The 13,356-nt window shown below is 47.7% G+C and overlaps 1 protein-coding gene across 2 annotated transcripts in view; it reads left to right on the forward strand.

Annotated features, from left to right (window-relative positions):
• The window catches only part of LOC307027709 (phosphatidylinositol 4-kinase beta-like), a 59,087-nt gene extending 46,370 nt beyond the window's left edge, over positions 1-12,717 (forward strand). For both annotated transcript variants that reach the window (XM_079695999.1, XM_079696000.1), the window contains 7 exons: positions 1,846-1,950; positions 3,304-3,427; positions 3,523-3,636; positions 4,614-4,765; positions 6,861-6,993; positions 7,430-7,550; positions 9,198-12,717. In XM_079695999.1, the coding sequence (XP_079552125.1) occupies positions 1,846-1,950; positions 3,304-3,427; positions 3,523-3,636; positions 4,614-4,765; positions 6,861-6,993; positions 7,430-7,550; positions 9,198-9,379 (931 nt within the window). In that variant the 3' untranslated portion in view covers positions 9,380-12,717. The remainder of the gene's footprint in view (positions 1-1,845; positions 1,951-3,303; positions 3,428-3,522; positions 3,637-4,613; positions 4,766-6,860; positions 6,994-7,429; positions 7,551-9,197) is intronic.
• Positions 12,718-13,356: the final 639 nt, after the last annotated feature.

Below are 13,356 nucleotides of genomic sequence, written 5' to 3' on the forward strand. Positions count from 1 at the left end.
AGTGGCTGAATAGGACTACAGAAGTCGTGGAGGTCGTTGTACGTCATTACGCCGAACACGTAAACACTCCTCTAAGTTAGTTTCTGTTCTGCTTGAGAGCAAGTCCCTGCCTCCTGCAGACTGTTCAAAGAAACGCTTCAACTCGTTCCATCTACAATCTGTGTGTTTGAATATGGATCTGAAGTTGGCGTGAAGTTGAAGCAACGACCCTGCTGTAGTTCCTTTATAGCATAACGTTAGCATTTTGCTTCTGGCGACTAGATTTATGATTAGAAAATTATAAAAGTAGGGAAGACATGTGGAGATTATCCGGCTGAACAAAAGGTGATCCGTCTCTTGAATGTGTTTCAACCACAGACCTGATTTCAAGCTATTTTCCAAAATCCTATGGAGAAATTGCATTGCGTTTTTGTGGAAGGAACCGGAAGGAGTTGACTTCCGGGTTGTAGGACACGTCACTGCGGTTCTCTATAAGGATCAACCTCAGCGTCCTCTGATGTCACTTCCTGTTGTGGGATGTTTACCTGCCGGTTCTCTATAGCCGCATTCACACCAAGTACTTTGCCGTACTTAGTGTTTCCAGGCACTAAAAATGGGGGTAAAAGTTCTCATGAACTAAGTTCTCTTTTTGGTGTGAAAGCAAAATTCCAGGCACTAACAGAACCAAACGGGAAAAGTACTCCGGTGTGAACGCGCCTAATGGTGCCCTAGGAGGAGATTCAGGTGATAAGGGGGGGGGGGGGGGGGGTTACCTTGGTTGCTGATTGGCTAATGGTTACACAAGACAAAACATCGTTATGACATCATCAAGTGGCCAAAATCTGATCAGCTCATTTTCAGACAGGTTTTTATAGAAATGGATCAAAAAGAGAGAGAATCTTTGTTCCTGAAACTTTCAGAGTCTCTTTCCACAGAGGGGACACATGTTGATGTAGAAGAGACATGAAGAAGAGGGGACACATGTTGATGTAGAAGAGACATGGAGAAGAGGGGACACATGTTGATGTAGAAGAGACATGAAGAAGAGGGGACACATGTTGATGTAGAAGAGACATCAAGAAGAGGGGACACATGTTGATGTAGAAGAGACATCAAGAAGAGGGGACACATGTTGATGTAGAAGAGACATGAAGAAGAGGGGACACATGTTGATGTAGAAGAGACATGAAGCAGAGGGGACACATGTTGATGTAGAAGAGACATGAAGGAGAGGGGACACATGTTGATGTAGAAGAGACATGGAGAAGAGGGGACACATGTTGATGTAGAAGAGACATGAAGAAGAGGAGACACATGTTGATGTAGAAGAGACATGAAGAAGAGGGGACACATGTTGATGTAGGAGAGACATGAAGAAGAGGGGACACATGTTGATGTAGGAGAGACATGAAGAAGAGGGGACACATTTTGATGTAGAAGAGACATGAAGAAGAGGGGACACATGTTGATGTAGAAGAGACATGAAGCAGAGGGGACACATGTTGATGTAGAAGAGACATGAAGGAGAGGGGACACATGTTGATGTAGAAGAGACATGGAGAAGAGGGGACACATGTTGATGTAGAAGAGACATGAAGAAGAGGGGACACATGTTGATGTAGAAGAGACATGAAGAAGAGGAGACACATGTTGATGTAGAAGAGACATGAAGAAGAGGGGACACATGTTGATGTAGGAGAGACATGAAGAAGAGGGGACACATGTTGATGTAGGAGAGACATGAAGAAGAGGGGACACATTTTGATGTAGAAGAGACATGAAGAAGAGGGGACACATGTTGATGTAGAAGAGACATGAAGAATAACATTTCAAATAAAGTGTTCTCATTGGTTCTCCTGTTCTCAGGCGGCGCCTCTCGGAGAACCTTGCCCAGACGCCCACTTCGTTCCGAAGAGATCCTGAGGATCCATCTGCCGTCGCCCTGAAGGAACCCTGGGAGGAGAAAGTGAGGTGAGACGGTGTGTGTGTGTGTGTGTGTGTGTGTGTGTGTGTGTGTGTGTGTGTGTGTGTGTGTGTGTGTGTGTGTGTGTGTGTGTGTGTGTGTGTGTGTGTGTGTGTGTGTGTGTGTGTGTGTGTGTGTGTGTGTGTGTGTGTGTGTGTGTGTGTGTGTGTGTGTGTGTGTGTGTGTGTGTGTGTGTGTGTGTGTGTGTGTGTGTGTGTGTGTGTGTGTGTGTGTGTGTGTGTGTGTGTGTGTGTGTGTGTGTGATTTTAGACCAGGTCCCTGCATGAGCCGGCATAAGCTCCGCCCCCTCTTATTTATTTATTTTAGCCTTTATTTATACAGGTGAGAGACAGGGGTCTCATACTCAAGAGAGACCTGTTCATACCCAGAATCAATACTTTTGGAACAGGAAGTGAAATAGAGGGATATGAGTAGGGATGGGAATCGTTTGAAATTCTTATCGATTCCCCGTTTGGATTCCAAAATTGTAAAAGAAAGAGGTCAAACGTTTAGTTAACAAAAATATTTTTATTCTTTTAAGCTTTAACTGACATTTTCACAAATAAAAAAATATACATGCAAGACAAATGTGTTGCACAATAGCTGTGCTTTATTTGAACTGGCTATGAACAGGCATTACACTGTGCCTTGTCTCTCTTAGTGTAGTGGAGCCTCACTTCAGAGCGCTTACCGCGATCCATCTTTGGTGCTATGAAGTGCCTGAGCTCGTGAACTGTCTCCGGGAGGGCGGGGGGAGCCTCGCTGCGGGGAAACTGTCGGCGCAACTTACATGATGCCGTTTTAAAAAATGAAGGGCGGTGCCGACCGTCAGCATAACGAGCCGGCCGTCAGCGGCCCGCTGAGGACCGGCCGGTCTGTGATTCTCCAGAACACACAGATGGCCAGCCCTTACCCTGTATTCCACCGGGTCACCGCGGCGCAGACGGACCCGGTGGAATACAGGGTCTACCGCGTTGAGGAACCGTTAAGCAGAACCAAAATTGTATATTTTGTATGGGTACCCGGTACCCGGTACTTTCTTATCGGTTCTCATCTGGAACTGAGTTTCGGTTCCCAACCCTAGATATGAGGCATGAATGATCTGTTTGGTATCTGGACCAAAACACCTCATAGACATGTTTTTATATATATCTGAGACCTACAATGATAAGTGACCTCTAAAGTGTGTGTGTGTGTGTGTGTGTGTGTGTGTGTGTGTGTGTGTGTGTGTGTGTGTGTGTGTGTGTGTGTGTGTGTGTGTGTGTGTGTGTGTGTGTGTGTGTGTGTGTGTGTGTGTGTGTGTGTGTGTGTGTGTGTGTGTGTGTGTGTGTGTGTGTGTGTGTGTGTGTGTGTGTGTGTAGTCGGATCAGGGAGGGCTCTCCCTACGGTCACCTGCTGAACTGGAGGCTGCTCTCAGTGATCGTGAAGTGTGGAGACGACCTGAGGCAGGAGCTGCTGGCCTATCAGGTGCTGCGGCAGCTGCAGGTAAACACACCTGGATCAATACTATTATTATATATGATATTATTAATTGTAGTACTGTTATCAGTTTCTTAATATGTTCACTAATGTGCATGCAGAGCATCTGGCAGCAGGAGAGGGTTCCTCTCTGGATCAAACCCTATAAGATCATGGTGATGTCATCAGACAGCGGCATGATCGAACCGGTGCTCAACGCCGTGTCCCTGCACCAGGTGATGATACACACATACTGCATATACTCTAAAGCACCAGGTGATGATACACACATACTGCATATACTCTAAAGCACCAGGTGATGATACACACATACTGCATATACTCTAAAGCACCAGGTGATGATACACACATACTGCATATACTCTAAAGCACCAGGTGATGATACACACATACTGCATATACTCTAAAGCACCAGGTGATGATACACACATACTGCATATACTCTAAAGCACCAGGTGATGATACACACATACTGCATATACTCTAAAGCACCAGGTGATGATACACACATACTGCATATACTCTAAAGCACCAGGTGATGATACACACATACTGCATATACTCTAAAGCACCAGGTGATGATACACACATACTGCATATACTCTAAAGCACCAGGTGATGATACACACATACTGCATATACTCTAAAGCACCAGGTGATGATACACACATACTGCATATACTCTAAAGCACCAGGTGATGATACACACATACTGCATATACTCTAAAGCACCAGGTGATGATACACACATACTGCATATACTCTAAAGCACCAGGTGATGATACACACATACTGCATATACTGCATATACTCTAAAGCACCAGGTGATGATACACACATACTGCATATACTGCATATACTCTAAAGCACCAGGTGATGATACACACATACTGCATATACTCTAAAGCACCAGGTGATGATACACACATACTGCATATACTCTAAAGCACCAGGTGATGATACACACATACTGCATATACTCTAAAGCACCAGGTGATGATACACACATACTGCAAATACTGCTTGAGGTCCTTTGTTTTCCTCTCATGCTGCTTTCTACTTCTTCAGTCATTTCATAAATGAAGACACACAAAACAATGACAGACATTTCATGCTGAGACAGTTTATGACTGTTTCCCCCCCTCACCTGTCCCCCCCTCACCTGTCAACCCTCCCCCCCCCCCCCCCTCAGGTGCGTAAGCAGAGCCAGCTGTCCCTGATGGATTACTTCCTGCAGGAACACGGCAGCTTCACGACTGAAGAGTTCCTGTCGGCTCAGAGGAACTTCGTCCAGAGCGTCGCCGGATATTCACTGATCTGCTACCTGCTGCAGGTCAAAGACAGGTGAGGGGGCGGGGCTACCTGCTGCAGGTCAAAGACAGGTGAGGGGTGGGGCTACCTGCTGCAGGTCAAAGACAGGTGAGGGGTGGGGCTACCTGCTGCAGGTCAAAGACAGGTGAGGGGTGGGGCTACCTGCTGCAGGTCAAAGACAGGTGAGGGGGCGGGGCTACCTGCTGCAGGTCAAAGACAGGTGAGGGGTGGGGCTACCTGCTGCAGGTCAAAGACAGGTGAGGGGGCGGGGCTACCTGCTGCAGGTCAAAGACAGGTGATGGGTGGGGCTACCTGCTGCAGGTCAAAGACAGGTGAGGGGGCGGGGCTACCTGCTGCAGGTCAAAGACAGGTGAGGGGTGGGGCTACCTGCTGCAGGTCAAAGACAGGTGAGGGGGCGGGGCTACCTGCTGCAGGTCAAAGACAGGTGAGGGGGCGGGGCTACCTGCTGCAGGTCAAAGACAGGTGAGGGGTGGGGCTACCTGCTGCAGGTCAAAGACAGGTGAGGGGGCGGGGCTACCTGCTGCAGGTCAAAGACAGGTGAGGGGGCGGGGCTATCTGCTGCAAGTCAAAGACAGGTGAGGGGTGGGGCTACCTGCTGCAGGTCAAAGACAGGTGAGGGGGCGGGGCTACCTGCTGCAGGTCAAAGACAGGTGAGGGGGCGGGGCTACCTGCTGCAGGTCAAAGACAGGTGAGGGGGCGGGGCTACCTGCTGCAGGTCAAAGACAGGTGATGGGTGGGACTACCTGCTGCAGGTCAAAGACAGGTGAGGGGTGGGGCTACCTGCTGCAGGTTAAAGACAGGTGAGGGGTGGGGCTACCTGCTGCAGGTCAAAGACAGGTGAGGGGGCGGGGCTACCTGCTGCAGGTCAAAGACAGGTGAGGGGTGGGGCTACCTGCTGCAGGTCAAAGACAGGTGAGGGGGCGGGGCTACCTGCTGCAGGTCAAAGACAGGTGAGGGGGCGGGGCTACCTGCTGCAGGTCAAAGACAGGTGAGGGGGCGGGGCTACCTGCTGCAGGTCAAAGACAGGTGATGGGTGGGGCTACCTGCTGCAGGTCAAAGACAGGTGAGGGGTGGGGCTACCTGCTGCAGGTCAAAGACAGGTGAGGGGTGGGGCTACCTGCTGCAGGTCAAAGACAGGTGATGGGTGGGGCTACCTGCTGCAGGTCAAAGACAGGTGAGGGGTGGGGCTACCTGCTGCAGGTCAAAGACAGGTGAGGGGTGGGGCTACCTGCTGCAGGTCAAAGACAGGTGAGGGGGCGGGGCTACCTGCTGCAGGTCAAAGACAGGTGAGGGGGCGGGGCTACCTGCTGCAGGTCAAAGACAGGTGAGGGGTGGGGCTACCTGCTGCAGGTCAAAGACAGGTGATGGGTGGGGCTACCTGCTGCAGGTCAAAGACAGGTGAGGGGTGGGGCTACCTGCTGCAGGTCAAAGACAGGTGAGGGGGCGGGGCTACCTGCTGCAGGTCAAAGACAGGTGAGGGGGCGGGGCTACCTGCTGCAGGTCAAAGACAGGTGATGGGTGGGGCTACCTGCTGCAGGTCAAAGACAGGTGAGGGGTGGGGCTACCTGCTGCAGGTCAAAGACAGGTGAGGGGTGGGGCTACCTGCTGCAGGTCAAAGACAGGTGATGGGTGGGGCTACCTGCTGCAGGTCAAAGACAGGTGAGGGGTGGGGCTACCTGCTGCAGGTCAAAGACAGGTGAGGGGTGGGGCTACCTGCTGCAGGTCAAAGACAGGTGAGGGGGCGGGGCTACCTGCTGCAGGTCAAAGACAGGTGAGGGGGCGGGGCTACCTGCTGCAGGTCAAAGACAGGTGAGGGGTGGGGCTACCTGCTGCAGGTCAAAGACAGGTGAGGGGTGGGGCTACCTGCTGCAGGTCAAAGACAGGTGATGGGTGGGGCTACCTGCTGCAGGTTAAAGACAGGTGAGGGGGGGGGGAAGTCTGTAACGTTCTAGAGAAATTAAGTAGATGTCAGTAAGTCTGAAATTACACAATTCCCCAAAACTCCCATCATGCTCTCCTTCTAGTGACCCCTCAGAAACCTTACTGGTCCCTTTGGAGGACACCTCTTGATGCTAAGCTAACGGCGCTGTATGTTGTCTCTCTTCAGACACAACGGGAACATCCTCCTGGACTCTGAAGGTCACATCATCCACATCGACTTCGGCTTCATCCTCTCCAGCTCGCCTCGAAACCTCGGCTTCGAAACGTCCGCCTTCAAACTCACTTCGGAGTTTGTGGACGTGAGTTTCATCTGTTTGCATTTTGCTGTTATCCAGACTCTTCTGGCACTATTTCCATTTTATTTCGATTGAATTGCACATCTCAAAACATTGCACTTCTTAACTGTTATCAAATGAATGCAATGATATGTATGAAAACACCTTCAGGTTGTTCTGCTAAAGTAATGCTTTCATTTATACATTATGATCAATTACAATATAGTCAGATTAGCGGATGTGACGGATGTGTAGATTCGGTGATGTTAACATTCAGCCCAGAGAACGAACACATGTTCAACTCACTCTCAGGATAGGTATCTGCTGTCACCTTTAGATTCATGTTGCTCTGTTGGAGGAGGACTGTAGCTGCTGAGCACGTGATGAGAGAGAACTGGATCTCTGAGTTCCCGCTGAATTCCACGTCTTGATTTGTTGAAGTGACTGACATGTGTTTCAGGTGATGGGGGGTCTGGACGGAGACATGTTCATCTACTACAAGATGCTGATGCTGCAGGGTCTCATCGCGGCTCGCAAACACATGGAGAAGGTTCTGCAGATCGTGGAGATCATGCAGCAGGGTAACGAGTCCCAGTGCTCAATAAACACGTTTACAAAGATATCAGACTTTATCTTAATGAGACACGGAGAAGTCCTGAAAACATTCACACTATAGTCTGAATTAAAGAAAAGTGATGTGTCGTAAAAGTCCCCCACCTGTCTCCTCAGGCTCTCACCTGTCTCCTTAGGCTCTCACCTGTCTCACCTGTCTCTTCACCTGTCTCCTCACCTGTCTCTCACCTGTCTCTTCACCTGTCTCCTCACCTGTCTCCTCAGGCTCTCACCTGTCTCTTCACCTGTCTCTTCACCTGTCTCCTCAGGCTCTCACCTGTCTCCTCAGGCTCTCACCTGTCTCACCTGTCTCTCACCTGTCTCTTCACCTGTCTCCTCACCTGTCTCCTCAGGCTCTCACCTGTCTCCTCAGGCTCTCACCTGTCTCCTCAGGCTCTCACCTGTCTCACCTGTCTCTCACCTGTCTCTTCACCTGTCTCCTCACCTGTCTCCTCAGGCTCTCACCTGTCTCTTCACCTGTCTCTTCACCTGTCTCCTCAGGCTCTCACCTGTCTCCTTAGGCTCTCACCTGTCTCTTCAGGCTCTCACCTGTCTCCTCAGGCTCCCACCTGTCTCCTCAGGCTCTCACCTGTCTCCTCACCTGTCTCCTCAGGCTCTCACCTGTCTCCTCACCTGTCTCCTCAGGCTCTCACCTGTCTCTTCAGGCTCTCACCTGTCTCCTCAGGCTCTCACCTGTCTCACCTGTCTCTCACCTGTCTCTTCACCTGTCTCCTCACCTGTCTCCTCAGGCTCTCACCTGTCTCTTCACCTGTCTCCTTAGGCTCTCACCTGGCTCTCACCTGTCTCTTCACCTGTCTCCTCAGGCTCTCACCTGTCTCTTCACCTGTCTCTTCAGGCTCTCACCTGTCTCCTTAGGCTCTCACCTGGCTCTCACCTGTCTCTTCAGGCTCTCACCTGTCTCTTCAGGCTCCCACCTGTCTCCTCACCTGTCTCCTCAGGCTCTCACCTGTCTCCTCAGGCTCTCACCTGTCTCCTCAGGCTCTCACCTGTCTCTTCACCTGTCTCCTCACCTGTCTCTTCAGGCTCTCACCTGTCTCTTCAGGCTCTCACCTGTCTCTTCAGGCTCTCACCTGTCTCCTCACCTGTCTCTTCAGGCTCTCACCTGTCTCTTCACCTGTCTCCTCAGGCTCCCACCTGTCTCCTCACCTGTCTCTTCAGGCTCTCACCTGTCTCTTCACCTGTCTCCTCACCTGTCTCTTCAGGCTCTCACCTGTCTCTTCAGGCTCTCACCTGTCTCCTCAGGCTCTCACCTGTCTCTTCACCTGTCTCCTCAGGCTCCCACCTGTCTCCTCACCTGTCTCCTCAGGCTCTCACCTGTCTCCTCAGGCTCTCACCTTACTCCTCACCTGTCTCCTCAGGCTCTCACCTGTCTCCTCAGGCTCTCACCTGTCTCCTCAGGCTCTCACCTGTCTCACCTGTCTCTTCACCTGTCTCCTCAGGCTCTCACCGGTCTCTTCAGGCTCTCACCTGTCTCCTCACCTGTCTCCTCAGGCTCTCACCTGTCTCCTCAGGCTCTCACCTGTCTCCTCACCTGTCTCCTCAGGCTCTCACCTGTCTCCTCAGGCTCTCACCTGTCTCCTCACCTGTCTCCTCAGGCTCTCACCTGGCGTGTTTCCACGGATCCAGCACCATCCGGGGTCTGAAGGAGCGTTTCCACATGTCTCTGACGGAGGAGCAGCTGCAGGTTCTGGTGGAGCAGCTGGTGGACGGGTCCATGAGGTCCATCACCACCAAGCTCTACGACTCCTTCCAGTACGTCACCAACGGCATCATGTGACCTCTGATCTGCGTGTGTGTGAGAGACTGTGTGTGTTCTGGTGGACGGGTCCATGAGGTCCATGAGGTCCATGAGGTCCATCACCACCAAGCTCTACGACTCCTTCCAGTACGTCACCAACGGCAGTCGCTGATCATCTCTGTTTCATCTCGTCCGTCTCAAGTCTTTATTGTAACGATGATCAGCTGATTTGTTGTGTTGCGTTCATGAGCAGCTGGGAGCGTCCGGGACTTTAAACCTACCTGGAAACATCAAGTTAAATAAAAAAATAAAATAAAAGACTTCTATTGGATTCCCCTCTGAAGCAGCACGTGTTCCAGACGCATCATCGAAGAGTTTGAAACAAGAGTTATACTTAAACAAACTGCGGGGAACATTAGAGCTGCTGATCGGACTGAAACGCTCACTTCAGTTTCTTCTCATTTGTGACGTTTTCTGACACTTTAAAGACCAAATCATAAATTGTAATGAATCCTAAATAGCAAACTCTCTCTAAATAAAGAAGTGTGTTTGGGAGAGTTGTAAGACCCTGCGCAGAGAAGCTAACGTGTTCAGAGAGACTGAACGGTTTGAGATGTTTCTTTTGTGTTTAGTTTGAATGTTTTCACCAGACATTTATCACAGCTGTTTCTGAACAAATAAACCAGCTCCAGCTGGAAGAACATTCCAGTTCTTCACCAAACTTTAAGAACATTGACTCATCTAGCGTAAAAGTCACATAGCGGTTCAAGCATGCCGTTCGCTAAGTGTTAGCACGTAACCTTGCTAACTGAGCATGCATGCTAACGTTGGTAAGCTAAAGTGCTCCGGTGTTTGGCTCCAATAGCGTGAATTTTATAAATATTTCTACAAACATGAACATCATTTAAACTTTAGGGTTATCCCACTGATATCTGTGGGAGACATTCCAGCCTAAAATAAGTGATTAACGGCTTACAAGCTAACATGCTAACATGCTAACACTAGAACTCTGTTGTGGTTCTCTTTGTTAAACCAAACGCACACAATGATCTTGTGAATAGTTTGCTTCATGTCATGTTGAGATTTAATGGACCTTTCCATCTTTATTTTAGTAACATTCATGGACAGTGCTAACCGCTACCTTTCCTAATGTTATGACTCGAAAACCCTTTTGAAAACGTGACGAGTGTCTGGTGAAAAATAGAGACGTGTGCATCATCAGTTTATCTGCAAGATCGTCTCTGGTTCATTTCTATTTCTTTCCTCGTGGTCCTTGTTGAATTTCATGAGAAACTTCTGTGTACATTTGTTCCATTCAGGACTTGATCAAGGATGCTAACGCTAACACAACTCTACAGTGTTGAAATACAAAGTCAAGTCAAAGAACAGTCCCGCACATTTTAGAGCCAAAATGGCTTCTGAAACTATTCTTTTAACAGATTTATGCAAGAACATCTTCCTCTCCATTAACTGGATATCTGTGTATAACTCTTGAGTCAATGTGTTACTGTCTGTGAACGATATATTTGCATATTTAACGATGGCTGATTAGCTGATTAGAAACATTCCTCCGGCTGAAGCAGACTCTGTTTGACAGAACGTTTATTTTTTCTTTATGAGACGCGTTTCCTGAATATGTGAATGTTTTTTTATATAATACCAATCCACTAAACTAATGTTTTTTCTCAGACTAATGTGTTCTTAGTATTGCTGAGCAACTTTAAAACGTATATGATGAAGTTGTAACTAATGTTGGTGACACTATTAATGGCTTAATTCCAGTCTATCGCACTTAAACATAAAAACTGGGTTTATTTTCTGTAAGAAATCAGATTTAAGTATGTATTTGCAAATGTAGACATCAGCTCAGTTAGCATCAGTTTGTTTAAACACGAGCTAGAAATTAAAAGCTAGTTAGCGAGTCAATGCTCTTGTACCCAACGCTGTAGCTACAGTTGAGGGATGATGAAAAACCTTGTTCGCCAGCTATGAATGAGTTAGCTAGCATTAACTAGCCTGCTAAGAGCTCTCCTTCTTCTGCTAACACTAGTACATTGTGGAGAAAAAACTCAAAACAGGCTAGCAAACACTTTAGCTGACTTCCTGTTTTATTTCATACACGTGTTTTATGTTTTATTAATAATGCTAACGGAGGCAGACAGACACTGGGACGGCTTATGCTAGCTAACTAGCTTTGAACTAACTTGTACACGAGCAGTAACTATTGTACAGTTTACAGCAGCAGTGTTACAATATATAACTTTATTATCTACTGACTGTTTTCACTACAACTAAACCTAATTTGAAATCATTATACCAGGACTGCTGCTTATTGTTAGCATGACAGCGTGACTCAGCTTCAATTGTTGCTAGCTTATAATATTTTTCACAATCAAATGTTATCTTTATAAATCTTTTTAAGCATATTCATCTTATATTTTAGAATAGCTAGTGGTTGTAGCTAACAAGCTAGAGTCGACAGGCTAGCTAGGTTAACCATGTAGTGACAAACCTAGCAAGCTAGTTGGCTAACGAACAATTAACTGTTCAGTCTTTTTCTGTTAGCACTGTGGTGAAAATTAGCTCATTATAATTGTAAAGACACAAAGGCTGGAATAATGTCACTACCTGGTGTTACCATCATTATTTTATGTACAGTTGTTTTTGTGTGTGTTGACCACTATTGAAGGAGAAGCACAGACATGTTATTGTGAACCCATGTTACCGTCTGCTGACCGTTAGCCCGCTACCCGTTAGCCGCTACTTTATACACCACCGCGCTTTACAAAGACGCAGCTGTGACTAAAGTTTACCAGATAAGCAACTTGAATAGCAACTACCCTCTCTCGCTCCGTTCCTGTGTGAATATGTATGTATGTAAATGAACTGTTTAATGTAAAATGAGATGCCTTGAGACGTACAGGAGGTACACAACTCTTATCAATGCAACCGGAGACGAAGTGCTTTTATATCTGACCGCTGCAGGGACGAGTTTCAACCTCTTCCTCTCATCTGGACTATTATTATTTATATCAACAGTAATTGAAGTTTCTCTCTGAAAGCTTGACTGATTTTTCTAAATTCCAGTATCTTATTTCTTTGTTTTCCACCTTGACTAAAGGCACATAAAGCCCAACATGCATTTAAATAGTAGCTCCTTTAATGGTTGAGCTTCTGTACCGGAGAGGAAACCAGTTCAAACTCGTCTCTGTTTCTAAAAACCCTTCATTGCCTTTTATCTTCCTTTCATCAGCTCGAAAACTCTTTAAAGTGCATTTATCCCGAATGAAAATGTTTTCTGTTTTGTTTTTCCCACTAAACCCATTAAAGCAGCTCCTATAGACTGGAGGGGACTCCTCCAGCGCTCCTCTCATCTATATCCTGTGAATTAGCTTCATGTTGTATTGGCTTTAAGAAGAAAATACTAACGATGCTAACAAAGGAACACTATTGGCCCTTTCTCATTTCTCTAACTCCCCTCCTCGACTCCTATCCTCGATACTTAGTCCTGCCCACAGGAGATGAGAGCGGAGGAGCCGAGGAGGGGAACCGAGGAGACAGGAGGGGAAGCAGCAGGCGGTTAGAGAAATGAGAACTCCTCTCCTCCGTTTTTAAGAGACGTCCATTAATGATGACAGGAGGCACAGCAGCCCTCTGTCTGATGGACAGATGTGTTCATGACCACTTAGATATTTACTTTGATTCATTCACAGTGAGACACATGAGACAATAACAGGCTACAGATGCGGACACCAACACACATATATATTTATAGAAATATATACAATTTCAGAATCAATCAGAGCACTCGCATAATAACGTAACACTATCAGAGACTGGATATATCCCCCCCCCCCCCTCTCTGGTCACTACAATGAGGAAAATAAATTACGGGCCAAAAGTTTTATTTACAAGTATTAAAAGTAAGCAGAGGACACCAAACACACACACACACACACACACACACACACACACACACACACACACACACACACACACACACACACACACACACA

This window comes from Notothenia rossii (assembly GCF_949606895.1).
Source record: "Notothenia rossii genome assembly, contig: scaffold_243, whole genome shotgun sequence".
In the NCBI taxonomy this organism is placed as follows: Eukaryota; Metazoa; Chordata; class Actinopteri; order Perciformes; family Nototheniidae; genus Notothenia; species Notothenia rossii.